General features: G+C 45.7%; 1 protein-coding gene across 1 annotated transcript; it reads left to right on the forward strand.

The window, feature by feature from the left end:
* Positions 1–1,875: 1,875 nt before the first annotated feature.
* On the forward strand, positions 1,876–18,164 carry LOC137542760 (E3 ubiquitin/ISG15 ligase TRIM25-like). The gene is made up of 2 exons (XM_068264631.1): positions 1,876–1,924; positions 15,965–18,164. The coding sequence occupies exon 2, from the start codon at positions 15,967–15,969 to the stop codon at positions 17,887–17,889; it is 1,923 nt and encodes a 640-aa protein (XP_068120732.1). The 5' UTR covers positions 1,876–1,924; positions 15,965–15,966; the 3' UTR covers positions 17,890–18,164.
* Positions 18,165–19,229: the final 1,065 nt, after the last annotated feature.

Consider the following 19,229-nt stretch of genomic DNA (forward strand, 5'->3'; position numbering starts at 1 on the left):
GCCCAATCAGGGCAGTTTCTAGGCTAAAATGTACCCAGGGCGAGGGTGTAAAAATTGTGACCTCCCCCCGCGGAGCCAGGTATAGGTGCCCCCAGTTTAGCCAGGTATAGGTGCCTGCAGTTTAGGTTAGCCAGGTCTAGTTGCACTTAGTATAGGTAGCCAGCTATAGGTACACCCAGTATAGGTAGCCAGGCATAGGTACCCCAGTAAAGTTGCCCCCAGTAAAGGTTAGCCAGGTAGGTGCCTCCAGTATAGGTAGCCGGTATAGTTGCCCCCATTATAGGTTAGATAGGCAGGTGCCCCCAGTATAGGTTAGATAGGTAGATGCCCCCAGTACAGGTTAGATAGGTAGGTGCCCCCAGTACAGGTTAGATAGGTGGGTGCCTCTAATAGGGAGCCAGAATAGTTGCCCCCAGCATAGGTTAGTTAGTTAGGTGCCTCCAATATAGGTAGCCAGTATAGTTGCCACCAGTATAGGCTAGCTAGGTAGGTAGGTGCCCCCAATATAGGTTAGATAATAAGGTGCCCCCAGTATAGATTAGATAGGTATGTGCCTCCAGTATAGGTTAGATAAGTAGCTGCCCCCATTATAGTTTGGATTGGTAGCTGCCCCCCAGTATAGGTTAGATTAGGTAGCTGCCCCCCAGTATAGGTTAGATTAGGTAGCTGCCCCCCAGTATAGGTTAGATTAGGTAGCTGCCCCCCAGCATAGGTTAGATAGGTAGCTGCCCCCAGTATAGGTTAGATTAGGTAGGTGCCCCCCAGTATAGGTTAGATAGATAACTGCCCCCCAGTATAGGTTAGATAGGTAGCTGCCCCCCAGTATAGGTTAGATAGGTAGCTGCCCCCAGTATAGGTTAGATTAGGTAGGTGCCCCCTAGTATAGGTTAGATTAGGTAGCTGCCCCCCAGTATAGATTAGATAGGTAGCTGCCCCCCAGGGTAGGTAGGTAGGTAGGTGACACCCACCCCCCAATAATAGAGGGGTAAGTAAGCCGCGGGGAGGGCAGCCGACCTCTTCCTCCCTTCCTCTCCGGGCCACCCTTTGTGCTCCCCCCTCCGATGCAGAGCGCAGCAGGGAAGCGCTGTAATAGTCACAACTTGCCTGCCTGCGTTCCAATCGCCGGTCACTAGCCGCTGGTCTGCTCTCTGCATGCACGCTGATACACACGCTGCTTCCTGTTAAACAGGAAGCAGCGTATGTATCAACGTGTATGCAGAGGAGGAGACCAGCGGCTAGTGACTGGCGATTGGAACCTGGGAGGTGAGTTGTTACTATTAGCGCTTCCCTGCTGCGCTCTGCATCGGAGGGGGAAGCACGGAGGGTGGCCTGGAGAGGAAGGGAGGGAGAGGTCGGGCTGCCCTCCCCGCGGCTGACTTCCCCCTCCATTACAGCGCCCCCTTCTTCAGCGCTCAAGGCGCCCGCACGGGCCACACGGCCCTAGAAACGGCCATGGGCCTAATGAACACAGATCTACACAAACTGGGCCCCAGCTGCTGCAGTCATGTACTGTAAGTTTCCCTCATCCATCCCTGCTGCATTGCTTTTTCTATCTCTCCCTACCCAGGATGTTCGGGAAGGAGACATGGGGGCTGTGTGCGCACTTGTGTCGTTTGGTGTATGTCACATTACCCTGGTAACACCACACAGCCCTCTCCAGGCTCTGTCCTCCTTGTCCCGCCTCCCTGAGCTGATGGTTTCTAGTTCTTGTTTCCTTGCTGTCCATCAACAGCTCAGCCCCGCCCCCTCCCCATGTCTCCTCCTCATTTTCTCACACTGCGCTGGGGCTGATTGGAGGAGGAGATACGGAGATCAGCAAACAGCCAGGAGAGGCATGCAAGTGAGTCACTGAGTGGAGTGACGACGCAGACAGACAGGACCCAGAGACAGCACAGCACTGCACAGCCAGACTCTTACAAAAAAGGTATGTACTGATCATGGGTGGGTGGGATTTTCTTTGAAGGTTTATTATATTATATATATTTTTTTAGATATATCTTAATGAGGCTTATTCTTAGCTGAGATGTTGAAATTATGTGTATTTATAGTTACCTGGGGCTTCCTCCATCCCCATCAGCACGTAATGCATCAAAGGAAAAGAGATTCCTATGAGTGCTGTGGCCTCCCTTATCATCCTCTTTCTTTTGTTATGCCTCCCAGTATTCCGTTCAGCTGCACTCCTCTGTGCACATGCAGATGGACCGCACGCACCCCTTGTGCTCCCACAGACGGGATCATTCTGTGCCTGCGCAGCGGTACCACGCGCATGCGCAGAAGCCAACGACTGGTGCCGACTGACTGGATTACCAGGAGTCAAAGCGGCAGAATAGAGGGGCCGAAGAGGACAGCAAGGGAGGCCACATTCCTCATGGGGCTGGATGAAACCCCAGGTAAGTATAAATAAGGCCCAGTTTACCATCTCAGGTACACTTTAAAAGATACCAGAGCTATAAGCGTCTCCCTTCTTTGCCACCTAAATGCCCCTCTGCAGCCTCTTCTGTGCGACTGGGTCAGTGAGTGAGTCGCAGTTGCAAAGTAGTGCGCAGGCACTGGCCCGGCTGCGCAAGTCCTAGATCATGCATCTATGTCTAGGAGCAATGCACAACGTAGTCGCGACATGCACATGCTCAGTGCACTGTTCGTACTTCTCAGACAGCCCACCTTTCTTGCTCCAATGGGTGTGCCAGGTCTAGTCCGTGTGGCTGGCACAGACTTGACGTGATCCACAAAAGAATGATGACCAGCACCGGCCGTTTCTTAAAAAAGCAGGTTGTTTATTCACTAGAATTGTGAACCAAACATCGCCATGACATCCAAGAGTCTCCAGGATGTAACTATAGCAGCTCAATTGTATTTATAGCTCTTTGCTACATACAGATGGAGGAAGGTCTCCTTCAGACATAGGTTATGCCTTCATTGCAGCCCAATCATCTGCCAACACAATGGACAGTCGCCGTTTCGAACGGATCAACCGTTCTTTGTCAAGTGATAGCACGTCTATCACTTGACAAATGCTATTACTTGACAAAGAACGGTTGATCCATTCGAAATGGCGACTGTCCGTTGTGTGGGCAGATTAGGCTGCAATGAAGGCATAATCTGTGTCTAAAGGAGACCTTCATCCATCTGTATGCAGCAAAGAGCTATGAATACAATTGAGCTATAGTTACATCCTGGAGACTCTTGGATGTCATGGCGATGTTTTGTTCACATTTCTAGTGAATAAACAACCTGCTTTTTCAGTGCACTCGTGCCTGTGGTAGCGCATGAAGGACGTGTGCAGTTAGGCTAGGGCACGGCTGCACGACTCGCCGACTCAGAAGAGGCTGCAAGGGGGCAATTAGGTGAGACAATGGAAGGGGGTGGACATGAGGACAGATTCCCATACATGTCTGCTCCCCCCGTTTTTTTCAATTCCTTTCGGCTCTGGTATCCTTTCAAGGGTTCTTTAAGTGAAACATGCAGTTTAATTTACCTGGGGCTTCTTGCAGCTCCCTGCAGTCATCCTGCGCATGCCCCTTAGCTCCAGAACCCTCCAGTCAGCAGCGGTAACCCCCTCAAAGCTGGATGGTCATCACAGGAGCATTCTGCACATGGGCAGAATCGATTCTCCCGCACTGAGCACGCGCACAATGCTGCTGTGTATGGGGATGCAATGAGGTGCGTGGCCAGCCAGCTTTGATGGGGATCATCCCGAAAGGACGGCGTGGGCACAGGATGACTGTGGGGGCTGCTAGAAGCCCAAGGTAAGTTCAACTGTTTTTTTTATATACTTTAGATTTCCTTTTAATGAAATCCTAGGTAATTGTAATTAAGCAGTGTCCATACTTTTTGTCTAAAATGCAATATGGACACATACCGTGTCCTCCTCTCCCCATCCCCCACAACTCCATTTAGCTGCAATTTGGTCTAGACTAGGGGGTCGGGGTGCTTGAACTAGTAGAAGTCTGCCGTGCATGCACAGTTCAGTTTGCATAATGTGTACGGGCAATTTATTCAGAATACTGTGACTTCTAGAGCATTCCTCTCAACTTTTTGAGATGAGAAAGAGGGACACTTAAGTAACGCCCCTGCCACACCCCTGATCACGCCCCGTCACATCCCTAGTCACGCATACCATAAAGATTTCATAAGAAAAATATGTTGTTTTAAAATTCAAACCACACTGGTCCTTTCTATCCTTCTTCATTATCCTTCTTATTAACATTATAAAATTAGTAATACATCAATATAAAGAGAACCTGTAACAAAAAAAAGTTCCCCTGGGGGGTACTCACCTCGGGAGGGGGAAGCCTCAAGGTCCCAATGAGGCTTCCCACTCCGCTGTAGCTGCTGCGAAGTCTCCGACAATCCTGGCTCGACAAGCCTGACAACTAGCTGAATTTATTTACCTTCCCTGGCTCCAGCGGGTGGCGCTGTTGTGGCTCTCAGCACGGAGATAGGTGGAAATAGCCGACCTCCATCCGGTCCGCTTTCCTACTATGCAGGGGCAGGAAACTTGCACCTGCCCAGTAGAGCAACCTGAAAGCGCTCAGCTATTTCCGCTTATCTCCGAGCGGAGAGCCGATACTGCGCCTGCGGTGGAGCCGGGAAGGTAAATATTTACATTACCCGCTGTTCGGAGGGGCACAGCGAGACTGCCGTGGGACACAGGAGGACGGTGGAAGCCTTGATAGGATCCGGAGGCTTCCCCCACCTGAGGTAAGTACCCTCCATGGGAGGTTTTTGTTACAGGTTTTCTTTAAAGGATGGGATTAAAGTTTAGAGTCAAAAACATTTTTTAGTAGAGAAATATATATATTTACATAGAAAGAGGGACAAAGTCCTGAAAGAGGGACAAGTGAGGAGGAAAGAGGGACAGAGGGACAGGGCTCCCAAAGAGGGACTGTCCCTCCAAAAGAGGGACAATTGGAAGCTATTTTCTAAAACATGGTGCGCGCACTCACAGTATGTGAAAACTGAACTGTGCATACAGGGCAAAGATTTCTTCCTTCGGTCTGGGCCTACAACGGTACAAATTGTAGCTGAATGGAGCTGTGGGTAATGGAGAACGCCGTCCGTATCCTGCATTATGGTCACAAGTATGGACACTGCATAGTTAAAGGATATCTGAGGTGAAATAAAAAGTTCAGCTTTAATTACCTGGGGCTTCTTCCAGCCCCTAGAAGTCTATCAGTTCCTGTAACATCGCCGGCCCAAGTGCAGAAGCTCCCAGCCACAGGAGTGTGAACGCGAGAGGTGCAGATACCAGCAACCCTGCTTGGGTCACCGATGTTACGGACATCTTCTAATGAGCTTTTCTGAACTCCATTTCATTGCTCCCTAGGCATGGTGATCCCCAGCCCAGTCCAAAGCATGCCAGTGATGCAATCCTAACATCATAGGTCCCAACTGTCCTTCTTTTGGAGGGACAGTCCCTCTTTGGGAGCCCTGTACCTATGTCCCTCTTTCCTCCTCATTTGTCCCTCTTTCTATGTAAATATATGTATTTCTCTACTAAAAAATGTGTTTGATTGACTCTAAACTTTATTCCCATCCTTTAAATTGATATAGTTCTAATTGTAAAATGTAAATATGAAGGAAAATGAACCAGGATAGAAAGGAACAGTGTGATATGAACTATAAAACAACATATTTTTTCATATGAAATCTGTATGGTATGCGTAACTAGGGGTGTGATGGGGCGTGGTTGGGGGTGTGGCTTAAATGTCCCTCTTTCTCATCTTAAAAAGCTGGGAGGTATGCTACTATTATAAAATAAATCTGGCAATGAGCAGAAGTAGTTGGGTAGACTTGCAATTTTTAGAATTTCCAGCACCAAACGAATGCTAATAAAAGTGTTGGATAACCTTAGCAAACAGAAGCATTTTCCAGCATAAAAAACAGAAATTCATTTCTATTCATGTCAAACGTATTATACTGCTGCCCTATTCAGTGCTGTTTTTAGAACTAAATATGCAGCAGAGCAGACACAGCACTGACCCAGCTAATGTCAAATAGTGATGGAAAGTCCGACTCTTTTCAATGAATCGATTCATTCGATTCAGTTCATTAAAAATAACTGGATCATGAACTGAATCATTTGATTCATTTCACTGGGGAGGGTGTGGCTAGCAGTAACTCATTGCTAGTCACTCCCCTCCCCTGCTAATTGGCCCAGGCATCTATTATTCCTCCTCCTGGCTTCTTCTCCTTCAGCTGTGTGTGTACAGGGCCCTTTCCCACTAGCTGCGTTTTTGCCAAAAACGCAAAACGCATGCGTTTGCTGATTCTTAAAGAGACTCTGAAGCGAGCCTAAATCATATTATTACTGTAAAGCACTATAGATAGTGCGAAACCGCCGCATTTCCGCGGCAAAACGAGGGGTTTATACCCTGCAAATCCCCCCTGCAATATCCACGTCTTTCTTGGTTGTGGATTTTGCTGCTGTAGGAGGCAGAGCTATGAGCTGCAGCTCTTCCTCTATGTGCGTCAATCTGCCCACGGATCTCCGCCTCTCCCCGCCCCTCTCTGGGAAGGAAGACTGAGAGGGGCGGGGAGAGGCGGCGATCAGCGGGGATTGACGTGCTGAGAGGCAGAGCTACTGGGCTAAGCTCCGCCTCATCAGGAAGCTCTCCCCGGAGTTAGGAGAGGGGATTTAGGGGGTATAAGCCCCTCGTTTTGCCGCGGGGATGCGGTGGTTTAGCATTACCTATAGTGCTTTACTGTAATTACATGCTTTAAGACTCGCTTCAGAGTCTCTTTAAGTGCAGCCTGTTTAAAATAATAATCCTGGGTGGCCTTTTCCACTGCTGCCTTCCGATTAAAAAAAAAACCAAAAACGTTAATGCATGTGTGTGCGATTATGATGCGCTTTGCTCTTCAATGTAAAGTATAGGAACGCATGAAAAACATTTTGGGCTTGATTCACAAAGCGGTGCTAACCTACTTAGCACGTCTAAAGTCTTTAGGCGCGCTAACCAGGGAGCTAAGTAGGTTAGCACCGGTTTTCTGAATCAGATCGCGTGCTAAGTACCGTGCTCTAAGCAGTGCGTGCGCAAAACTTTGCGCGCATAACTTTGCGCGCGATGCGTTTTGCGCACAAAAACATCTTTTAGACGTGCTAAGGGGCTTTTCACGGGCATGCTAACAGTTAGCACCGCTTTGTGAATCAAGCCCTTTGTGTTTTGTATTGATTTAACCACTAGTATCTTTTTTATGCAAACGAATAAAAAACCGCACACAAAAAAAACGCACATCAAAATTGGTCAAAAACGCAAACGCATAAAAAACATACATCAAAATTGGTCAAGTTTTGCATTTTGCAGTGGAAAAGGACCCTGTGCAGCTGCAGTTCCTGAATCATCCACTGAACTGATTTGGTTCAGTGTGATGAGTTGGATCACTCAACTCACAGGAAAGAACCGGCTCAAATGAACCAATCACTCATGAACCGGACATCACTAATGTCAAACAGACATTCATCACTGTGTCACTGGCTACAGTGTAGTGTCTGATTGTGCTGCCCAAGAGCTGCCTCACTAACACACATGACATGCTCAGTGGCAATCACCTCCAGTATCTCAGCAGTTATACCCCCTGTACATCCCACATTTTGAGGGAAAGTAGCAGTGTATGGCAGGAGTTGGATACTCTCCCTAGGTGCAGCGATCAGGCGTGATGTTAAAGGGAACCTGAAGTGAAGAAAATTATTTAAACTAAGCACATGACGTAGCTGCAAATGAATATTACATACTAACCTCACCCTCAGTTCCTCTCAGAAGCTCACCATTTTCTTCTTACAGTGATCCCTTCCAGTTCTGACAATATTTTGTCAGAACTGAAATATACCAGTTGCTGTCAGTTATACAGTGGTGTGAAAAACGATTTGCCCCCTTCCTGATTTCTTATTCTTTTGCATGTTTGTCACACTTAAATGTTTCTGCTCATCAAAAACCGTTAACTATTTGTCAAAGATAACATAATTGAACACAAAATGCAGTTTTAAATAATGGTTTTTATTATTTAGTGAGAAAAAAAACCTCCAAATCTACATGGCCCTGTGTGAAAAAGTGATTGCCCCCCTTGTTAAAAAATAACTTAACTGTGGTTTATCACACCTGAGTTCAATTTCTGTAGTCACCCCCAGGGCTGATTACTGCCACACCTGTTTCAATCAAGAAATCACTTAAATAGGAGCTATCTGACACAGAGAAGTAGACCAAAAGCACCTCAAAAGCTAGACATCATGCCAAGATCCAAAGAAATTCAGGAACAAATGAAAACAAAAGTGTAATTGAGATCTATCAGTCTGGTAAAGGTTATAAAGCCATTTCTAAAGCTTTGGGACTCCAGCGAACCACAGTGAGAGCCATTATCCACAAATGGCAAAAACATGGAACAGTGAACAGTGATGAACCTCCCCAGGAGTGGCTGGCTGACCAAAATTACTCCAAGAGCGCAGAGAAAACTCATCGGAGAGGCCACAAAAGACCCCAGGACAACATCTAAAGAACTGCAGGCCTCACTTGCCTCAATTAAGGTCATTGTTCACGACTCCACCATAAGAAAGAGACTGGGCAAAAACAGCCTGCATGGCAGATATCCAAGGCGCAAACCACTTTTAAGCAAAAAGAACATTAAGGCTTGTCTCAATTTTGCTAAAAAAAACATCTCAATGATTGCCAAGACTTTGGGGAAAATACCTTGTGGACCGACGAGACAAAAGTTGAACTTTTTGGAAGGTGCGTGTCCCGTTACATCTGGCGTAGAAGTAACACAGCATTTCAGCAAAAGAACATCATACCAACATTAAAATATGGTGGTGGTAGTGTGATGGTCTGGGGTTGTTTTGCTGCTTCAGGACCTGGAAGGCTTGCTGTGATAGATGAAACCATGAATTCTACTGTCTACCCAAAAATCCTGAAAGAGAATGTCCGGCCATCTGTTCGTCAACTCAAGCTGAAGCGATCTTGGGTGCTGCAGCAGGACAATAACCCAAAACACACCAGCAAATCTACCTCTGAATGGCTGAAGAAAAACAAAATGAAGACTTTGGAGTGGCTTAGTCAAAGTCCTGACCTGAATCCTATTGAGATGTTGTGGCATGACCTTAAAAAGGCGGTTCATGCTAGAAAACCCTCAAATAAAGCTGAATTACAACAATTCTGCAAAGATGAGTGGGCCAAAATTCCTCCAGAGCGCTGTAAAAGACTTGTTGCAAGTTATCGCAAACGCTTGATTGCAGTTATTGCTGCTAAGGGTGGCCCAACCAGTTATTAGGTTCGGGGGGCAATTTCTTTTTCACACAGGGCCGTGTAGGTTTTGAGTTATTTTTCTCACTAAATAATAAAAATCATCATTTAAAACTGCATTTTGTGTTCAATTATGTTATCTTTGTTAAGCTGTTGTGGGGTAAGGCCATTTTAAAAATGGAGGACAGATAATTCCATTGATCACAGTGGACAAATGGGACAAAGGAGAGGAGAAAGAGATTGAGGACTAGACTATACAGGAGGTATATATGACCTGTGTATGGTTATTTTGACTTTTTATTTTCAGTTCAGGTTCTCTTTAAAGAGACTCTGTAACAAATTTTTCAGCCTTAGTTCTTCTATCCTATAAGTTCCTATGCCTGTTCTAATGTGCAGCTTTTCCTAATTGCACTGTCTCTGTAATAAATCTTATCTCCTTTCCTCTGTCGTGTCTGTCGGGCTAAGGCTTGAATGTGTGGAATGTGCAGGGCTGCTTGTGATTGGATAGAAGCGATACACACCCTCTGCAGGCCCCCTGCACACTCTGTATGACTCACACACTCTGTTTATGTGAGCCTATTACAAGCTGGTTAGTTTGTTTGTAAACACTGCCTAAAACTGTTAAAGGGGCACTACAGCGAATAACTGTAAAATTTAAAATATGTGCAAACATATACAAATAAGAAGTGCATTTTTTCCAGAGTAAAATGAGCCATAAATTACTTTTCTCCTATGTTGCTATTACTTACAGTAGGTAGTAGAAATCCGACAGAAGTGACAGGTTTTGGACTAGTCCATCTCTTCATAGGGGATTCTCAGCAAGGCTTTTATTCTTTATAAAAGGATTTAAACAATGATGCTGGCCAGCTTCCCTGCTCCCTACACAGTTTTTTGGCAGTTGGACAGAGCAATTGCTGTTCCCTAAGTGCTTTTGAAAATAAATAAATCCATGAGAATCCCCTATGAAGAGATGGACTAGTCCAAAACCTGTCACTTCTTTCATATTACTACTACCTACTGTAAGTGACGGCAACATAGGAGAAAAGTAATCTATGGCTCATTTTACTCTAGAAAAAATGTACTTCTTATTTGTATATGTTTACACATATTTTAAAATTTACAGTTTCTCGCTGTAGTGCCCCTTTAATTACAAGCCAGGATTGCAGCAGAGAGTGGCAGAAACAGCACAGAGGGGCCCAGGAGGAAATAAGGAATAGAATGGTATGCTTTTTAGTGTAAGAATATTAGAGTACAGATTCTCTTTAAGCTGGACAGCTCTGTATCCACTGTAGTACAAAGATAAGAAAAGAAAAAAGCGCTCTCAGCTATTATGTAAATATGGCGTAGGGCCCTATCCAGGACAGGTCTCACCTCCTTAGGATGTGGCTGTGCTTGGACAGCCTGTAATAGCGTTTATTCCACTTGGTAGCCGGGGACTAGGCTCTCAGGCTGCAGTGGTGGAGCTGGACATCCTTCCCTCTGGCAGCGGCGGTGTTGGTATCCCCAGCATGTATTCCAGGCTTGCAAGGAGGCCCCAATGGGGAGCAGTCCGCTCTACTCAGTGGTCGCTGGCATACAGAGTGTGGAAGTTGTAAAATCTCAGGGAGCAATAGCTGCTGAATAAGAACGCTGCACTGCTGATAGGTTGCTGGCAGCATACAGCATATGCTACGGACATCGCTGAATCATAGGTAAAGTAAATTGCTTTTATTCACAGACAACGTTTCACAGAGGTCCTCCCACCATTTCATCAGGTCTAGCGCTTTCCATAGCATATGCTGTATGCTGCCAGCAAACTAGCGACAGAGCAGCGTTCTTATTCAGCAGCTATCGCTTCCTGAGGTTTTACAACTACCACAACCGGCTACCAATTGGGACAAACGATACTACAGGCTGTTATCCAAGCACAGCCACATCCTAAGGAGGTGAGACCTTTGTACATTTTGCATATGTGCAAAATATCAGCCCCCCCCCCCCCCCCCCCCCCATGTAACCCTCTCTTTCTTACACCATCTGCGACACTTCCAGCTTTCACACTCACTCAGCCACCAGCTCCTCCAGGTATAACCTCTAAGTGGACTCAAAGCGATGACACTCAGGCCTTCTGTGTTTAAAAGCTTTATTGAGGTGGAGTCAGTGCACTTGGCTGGAGCCTGTAAGACAACAGGGAAACACTGCCACTATCTGGGATACTGTCAGGCCACCAGCCCACCTATATCATAACAGGCAGTCATTATATTACATTCCCACATACATGTTACCATGCCACCCAACTTTTTGAGATGAGAAAGAGGGACACTTAAGCCACGCCCCTGCCACACCCCTGATCACACCCCCATCACAATCCTAGTCATGCCTACCTTAATGATTTCATAAGAAAAATATGTTGTTTCATAATTCAAACCACACTGGTCCTTTCTATCCTGGTTCATTTTCCTTAATATTAACATTTTAAAATTAGTAATAGATCAATTTAAAAGATGGGAAATTGGGAGTAAAGTTTAGAGTCAATCAAACACATTTGTAGTAGAGAAATATATATATATTTACATAGAAAGAGGGACAAAGTCCTGAAAGAGGGACAAATGAGGAGGAAAGAGGGACAGGGCTCCCAAAGAGGGACAGTTGGGAGCTATGATGTTACATACAGTGACCAGATTTTTGTAAGGTCAACCTGGGACAGGGCGGCGGGGGGGAAGGGGGTGGGGCCGAAAAATGGGGTGCTGCTGCGCCAACAAATGTGGTACCTGCTGCGCGCGCTGCACCAAAAATGGGCGTGGCCATGACATTCTATTGGCGGAACTAATGTAATGATGTAACAGCGAGGCATAAGAAAGCAGTGTTTACGCCATGATGTGGTCAAACGAGACTTTGCATCATGGGTGTGCAGAAACTGTGTGATGCTAATAGTATACCGTAACCCCAAAGCAGCAAACATAGCCAACTATGACCATTAAATAATAAATGCAGCAACAGTTACCCCAGACACCACAAAATTATTATTATTATTATTATTTTTTATTTATATAGCGCCAACATCTTCCGTAGCGCTGTACATAGTACAAACAAATAATGGGGAACAAATATACATAAGAAATACAAGACACTGTACAGTCATGACATTGAATAGAATAAATACAGATACATACATAGTTGATATGTAGTTGGTACATATACATATGTTAAAATTACAGCAGTATGAGAAACATTAGGAGGAGGTCCCTGCCCTTGCGAGCTTACAATCTAGAGGGTAGTGGGGAGGAAACAAAGGGGAAGGAAACACCAGGATTAGTGGGTGAGCCAGTGTGCCTTCAGTGCTGCCTATAGCAAATTATAGGCTTGTCTGAACAGGTGTGTTTTCAGAGTACGTTTGAAGGTTTCCAGACTCGTGGCATGACGAACCGGCTGAGGGAGAGAGTTCCAAAGGAGAGGGACCGCCCGTGAGAAGTCTTGGATGCGAGAGTGAGAGGAGGTGACTAGGCTGTAGGACAAAAGGGTCTCCTGTGAGGAACGGAGGGTCCGAGCGGGGAGGTATCTGGAGATTAAAGAGGAAATGTATGGAGGCGACAGCTTGTGTAGAGCTTTGTATGCAAGTGTGAGAAGTTTAAACTGGATCCTTTGGGCAACTGGTAACCAATGGAGGGATTGGCAGGGAGGGGCTGCCTCAGAGGATCTAGAAGAGAGGTGGATTAGACAGGCCGCAGAGTTTAGTAGGGATTGGAGGGGTGCCAGTCTGCTTTTTGTGGTAGACCACAGAGTAGGGTGTTGCAGTAGTCAAGACGGGAGATGATTAGGGCATGCACAAGCATTTTAGTTGCTTCTTGTGAAAGGAAGGGACGGATTCTGGAGATGTTTTTGAGATGGAAGTAGCAGGAGGTAGTTAAAGTGTTAATATGTGGTTTAAAGGAGAGCTCAGAGTCCAGAGTTACCCCTAGGCAACGAGCTTTGGGGGTTGATGCTATTGGGGTGTTCTCTACATTGATTGTGATAATAGGAGGTGGAACAGAGAGCGAAGGTGGAAATATCACAATCTCCGTTTTGCTCATATTGAGTTTAAGGAAGCGGGATGACATAAATGTAGATACAGCGGATAGACATTTGGGGACTTTAGATAGTAGTGTGGAGAGGTCTGGGGCAGAACAATAAATTTGGGTGTCATCAGCATAGATCACAAAATAAATGCAATGGGCAACATGTCAGCACAAAATAAACGTATTGCGGGCAACATGTCAGCACAAAATAAACGTATTGCGGGCAACATGTCAGCACAAAATAAACGCATTGTGGGCAACATGTCAGCACAAAATGAACGCACTGCGGGCAAACATGTCAGCACAAAAAACGCAATGGGAGCAAACATGTCAGCACAAGATAAACGCAATGGGAGCAAACATGTCAGCACAAGATAAACACAATGGGGGCAAACATGTCAGCACAAATTAAACGCAATGGGGGCAAACATGTCAGCACAAAAACGCAATGGGGGCACATTTCACCTGGAAAAAAAAGCATGTACTCACCTGACAGAAGTCCTCTCACCGGCCTCTGGTGTGTGTGCGGCTCCACGGGCTCACAGGCACTCAGGCAGAGCAGGTCTACGGCAAGATGGCGTCCGTAGGCGGAGCCCTGTACCGGAGACACAAATAGTCTCCAGCACAGGGCTCCGGCTCCGGACGCCATCTTGCCGTAGCCCTGCTCTGCCTGTGCCTGCCGAAGGAGGACAATGCAGGCTGCTGGAGCGGGGCTGCAGGGAATGAACTAGCGCAGCATCCATGAGACGCTGCGGCTAGTTCAAGTACGGTGACCGGAGTCCCGAGGCTGGGACGTCCCGCTGCTGAAAGCGGGACTTTTCCCTGGACCTCATGCAGCCTGGGACAGCGCCCCCCGAAGGCGGGATGCGTCCCGGGTAAAGCAGGACGTATGGTCACCGTATGTTACAGGAGATATAATATACATGTACACACACACATACACACACCCCAAAGCATACAGAAAAATGAACAAGAGAAAACATTTTACAGAGATATTGCAGCAGGGTGATGTGAAGCACTGCATGTCTCATACAGCAGCCATTTCAGGAAGAGCACATGGCTCTCTAACTAACATCATCTACTCAGCCTAGCATGTGCTGCAGGGCCTACAGGCTGCTAAAAAGCTCACATACACCTCTTTACATTCTACAGAACTATTATGGATATAGATCATAACTTTTCACAACAGATAAATAAACTTTAGCTTCAGAGAACACAGACAGAGATCCTACCTCTTCCACGGTCAATCTTTGCACCTCAGAGAACAAACCAACAGGTGCAATACACAGGGGGCTTTCTGGAAGAGTCCATTGCTAAGATTCAGCCTGTTAACACTTCCCTCAGTTTTAGCTAATGACACATTTAAAGAGACTCTGAAGTCTAAAAATGAGGTTTTTACTTTAAAAACTCTTTTTAAGCTAATTGCCCCTCCTAAAACTCCGCATCCGCACGGCTGACAATGCCATAAATCACCCCAAATTATCTGGGGGACATCGCGGGCTCCTTCCGCATAGAGGCAGAGCTTTCAGCTGCAGCTCTGCCTCTACATGCCTCTATCAATGTGGATCGCCGCCTCTCCCCGCCCCTTTCAGCCTTCCTTCACTGAGAGGGGTGGGGGAGAGGCGGAGATACGCGCTGATTGACGCACATGGAGGCAGAGCTGCAGCTGAAAGCTCTGCCTCCCGGAGCAGCAAAATCCACAACCAAGAAAGTCGTGGATTTTTCCGGGGGTAATTAGGGGTGATTTATGGCGTTGACAGCCGCGGGGATGCAGTGTTTTAGGAGGGGCAATTAGGTTAAAGAAGTTTTAAAGTAAAAGTAAAGTCATTTAGGAGACTTCAGAGTCTCTTTAAAAGAGGTTTAATTTGCCTGTCCTGACACTCTGTTAACAGCTTTTGACCAAATTAAAGAGAACCAGAGACGAAGCACCCTCATGTATTTTACCATATATCAATGGGAACATGACAGTAAACACCTACTCTGCTCTTTGTTTCACTCTTCACTGGTTAGTCTACCTGTTATCAGCTCTGATAAGAATCCCCGACTGAGCATTCAGTCTAGCTTTGCCCCGGAATGATTATAGCTGAGTCAGTCTTCTGTGATGTCTTTTCAAGCCCAAGCCTGCCCCCTTGTGGCTCTGCTTTCCTGCTACCAGGATACATAGCAGGAAAGCATCAGGAGGAGGTTTACTGCCATGTTCCCATTGATATATATGGTAAAATACATGACGGTGCTTTGTCTCTGATTCACTTTACACTATATTTATCAAGTGTACATTTCTGCAGCTCCTGCATGTTGGTATGACCCTCTTGCAAACCTGCAGACTGGATATTTGGTGAAACTTCATATGCCTAAAAATCACTGTGCTACACCAGCAATACTGGTTCACAAGATAGGTTCTTATACTCTTATCTCGTGAACCAGCAGTGCTCGGGCTGCAAATTGGCACATATGTATATTTGGTGTATGTAGGGGGAATAACTGCAGAGGTATGCCCCCAGCATAATAGAGTAGGAAAAATAGCACTTATCAGGCTAAAATTGTAACTTTCTTTTTAATTTTGACCGCCGCTGAGCATAGTTCATTTCAAGTTCCTGTTTGAATAACTTTGACACAATAGCTCTGCCCCATAATTATTAAGCAGCTGGTTATACTGTATTGCGAAACATTCACTTTCATTTCCCCGCCCCTCTGTTGCAGTGATGGCATCTGCTGATCTGAGCAAGGATCTGGAGTGTACCCTCTGCCTGGATATTTTTACAGATCCTGTGACCCTGAGATGTGGACACAACTTCTGCCGGGGCTGTATTGATCGTGTGCTGGATACACAGGAGGGGTCTGGAGGTTATTCCTGTCCTGAATGTAGAGAGGGGCTTATGGAGCGGCCTGCCCTGCTGAGGAACATTGCTCTGAGTAACATAGCAGAGAGTTTCCTGTCTACTCAGCCAGATCAGGAGGAGACCGGAGTCTGCTGTACTTACTGTATTCACTCTGCTGTACCGGCTGTTATGTCCTGTCTACACTGTAAAGCTTCTCTGTGTGATAATCACCTGAGAGTCCACAGCAAGGCACCAGAACACGTCTTATGTGTCCCCAACATTTCCCTGCAGAACAGGAAATGCTCTGTACATAAAAAGAGCCTGGAGTATTACTGCACTGAGGATGCTGCCTTTATCTGTGTTTACTGTTCAGCAAAGAATCACCGAAGACACCGGGTGGAGACACTGGCTGCGGCCTCTGAGAAAAAGAAGAAGAAGCTGAGAAATGATCTGCCGAAACTGATGGCAGACACAAAGGAAGCTAAAAAAAGAGTCCAGAGTCTGGAGGAACGTAGGAGGAAAGCTCAAGATAAAGCAGATGGTGAAACAAAGAGAGTCACTGTCCTGTTTAGAGACCTCAGGAGACGGCTGGACAATCTAGAGAAGAGAGTCCTGAGTGACATCATTAGGCAGGCACAGCAAGTGTCACAATCCTACAATGATGTAATTCAGCAGCTGGAAATAAAGGAGGAGAAGCTGTCCAGGAAGATACGTCACATTGAGGAGCTGTGTAACATGACTGATCCACTGGCTGTCTTACAGGAATCAGACACAGGTGACTTGTGTGACAAGGAGGACAGAAAGAGACACGATAAACAGCTCAATGATGGAGGGGATCTGGATGTGGCCGGCATCTCACACACATTACACATAGGACTGTCTGATATCATGTCTGGGGTAATTGTGCAGCAACATACAGATAATACACAGGCCTATCCACATTCTAGTACAGAGGACAAAGTTCCCAACATTGCTAAACTACCTGGGCCACGCCCCCAACCCACCCCCACCACACAACACACACAGGCCTATCCACATTCTAGTACAGAAGACAAAGTTCCAATCAATGCTACACTATCCAGGCCATGCCCCCAACCCACCCCCACTGCACAACACACACAGGCCTATCCACATTCTAGTAAAGAGGACAAAGTTCCTATCACTGCTAAACTATCCAGGCCCTGCCCCCAACCCACCCCCACCGCACAATACACACAGCATCAGGCTGGGGGGACAGAAATTGGGGCTGCACAGCAAACATCAGGGCTGCAAAAGTATGCAGACATATCACTGGCTGTAAACACAGCTGCTAATAATTTACTTATATCAGATGACAGGAAAACTGCATCCAGGACAGACAGAAGCCAGAATCGCCCAGAAACACCAAAGAGATTTGAGGAATATCAGGTGTTGAGCAGCCGGAGATTCTCCTCAGGGCGACATTACTGGGAAGTGGATGTTGGGAGATCAGATGTATGGAGAGTCGGGATGTGTTACCCCAGTATAGCCAGGAGGGGAGATCAGTCATGGATTGGAGGTGATAATAAATCCTGGGGTTTGTGCGGGGGGTATAATCAGTGCTCAGTGATACATGACAGGAAAGTGATCCGGGTACCTGACATGATCCCCAGTGATAGAGTCAGGATATGTCTGGATTATGAGGCAGGGCAAATCTCCTTTTATGCCCTGTGTGACCCGATCAGACTCCTCCACACCTTCACTGCTGCCTTCACTGAGCCTCTCCAAGCTGCATTATGGGTATATACAGGTTGTGTAAAGATATCTGGGCGGAACCAGAGGAGGTGAGGGATCTGCCTACTGATGACATCACAGGAAGGTAACTGTGATTGGCTCATTATCCCACAAATTCTTGCCAGTTATCTGTGATTTTCAGGGACAGTCCTGCCATAAGAATATCTGTCACTGAGAAAATCCCTGGATTTCTGTCATGAACAGTCGTACCATGAAATCCTCATCCTGTGAATGTCTGTAAATCTCTTATCTTCATTTGATACAAAATTAAATAATCTGACATAAATACAGAAATCAGAATAGCAAGACTATACATATATGTGTGGATCTCAAGTATAAATAATGCATTTATTGTTGCCTTAGCAGTGGTAAATATAAGTATCAAAATGTAGCTTTCTTATAAAAACTGACACATACAAGGTAAAAACATCCATCCATGAGTGACGCTCACTTAGTTGTACTGGGGTGTGACACAGTTACTGCATGTGACCAACGCCTGGCAGTGCCTTATGCAAGAGGTCCATGCCACTATGCCAGCTTTACCCCGTGCTCACCACCGATGACACCCCACACTGTGACCAACGCCTGGCGATGCCTTATGCAAGAGGTCTGTGCCACTATGCCAGCTTTACCCCATGCCCACCACCGATGACACCCCACACTGTGACCAACACCTGGAGATGCCTTATGCAAGAGGTCCGTGCCACTATGTCAGCTTTACCAAGTGCCCACCACTGATGACACCCCACACTGTGACCAACACCTGGCAATGCCTTATGCAAGAGGTCCGTGCCACTATGTCAGCTTTAATGTATTCCCAGTTGCCACCAGCAGGAAGCGCTCCAAACATATAGCGTAAATGCAAAAAGGGTGTCGGGGGAAAAAAGGGTGCTTGGTGTAAACGTTAATCTGAAATATTGTTTATAAAAAAATTATATTTTAATATTTTGTTTACAATAATGTTTTACAAATTCAAAATAATGTATATGAAATTCATTAAATAATGTATATGAAATGTATTGGTAAAAACGCTATTCTCTGTAATTATAGACGGAAACTTACAATAACGTTTACATATTCACAATGATGATTATAATTATTATGATTTAAAACTGATTTTACATAAACGATGTTTAGCTACAGTTTTTATGATTTAACCAGATCAAGATCCAAAAACATATCTTTACATTTTATACTACTATAAAGTTTCTAAACGATATTTTGCAAACATTTTTTTATTATAAAATTGACAAACCTTTAAAAAGTCATTTAGTACAGATTAAAACTTAATTCACATATTTCATAAAATCAAATCATAAGAAATATAAGTGCGTTCGTAATAACTGTAGTAAAACATTAGTAAATATTACTAACATCCTACTACAGCTAAACCT

The sequence above is a fragment of the Hyperolius riggenbachi genome, chromosome 2, assembly GCF_040937935.1.
Source record: "Hyperolius riggenbachi isolate aHypRig1 chromosome 2, aHypRig1.pri, whole genome shotgun sequence".
Taxonomy (NCBI): domain Eukaryota; kingdom Metazoa; phylum Chordata; class Amphibia; order Anura; family Hyperoliidae; genus Hyperolius; species Hyperolius riggenbachi.

Excerpts from the sequence above, each read along its gene's own strand:
- LOC137542760 (XM_068264631.1), top strand. The coding sequence starts at position 15,967 with ATGGCATCTGCTGATCTGAGCAAGGATCTGGAGTGTACCCTCTGCCTG.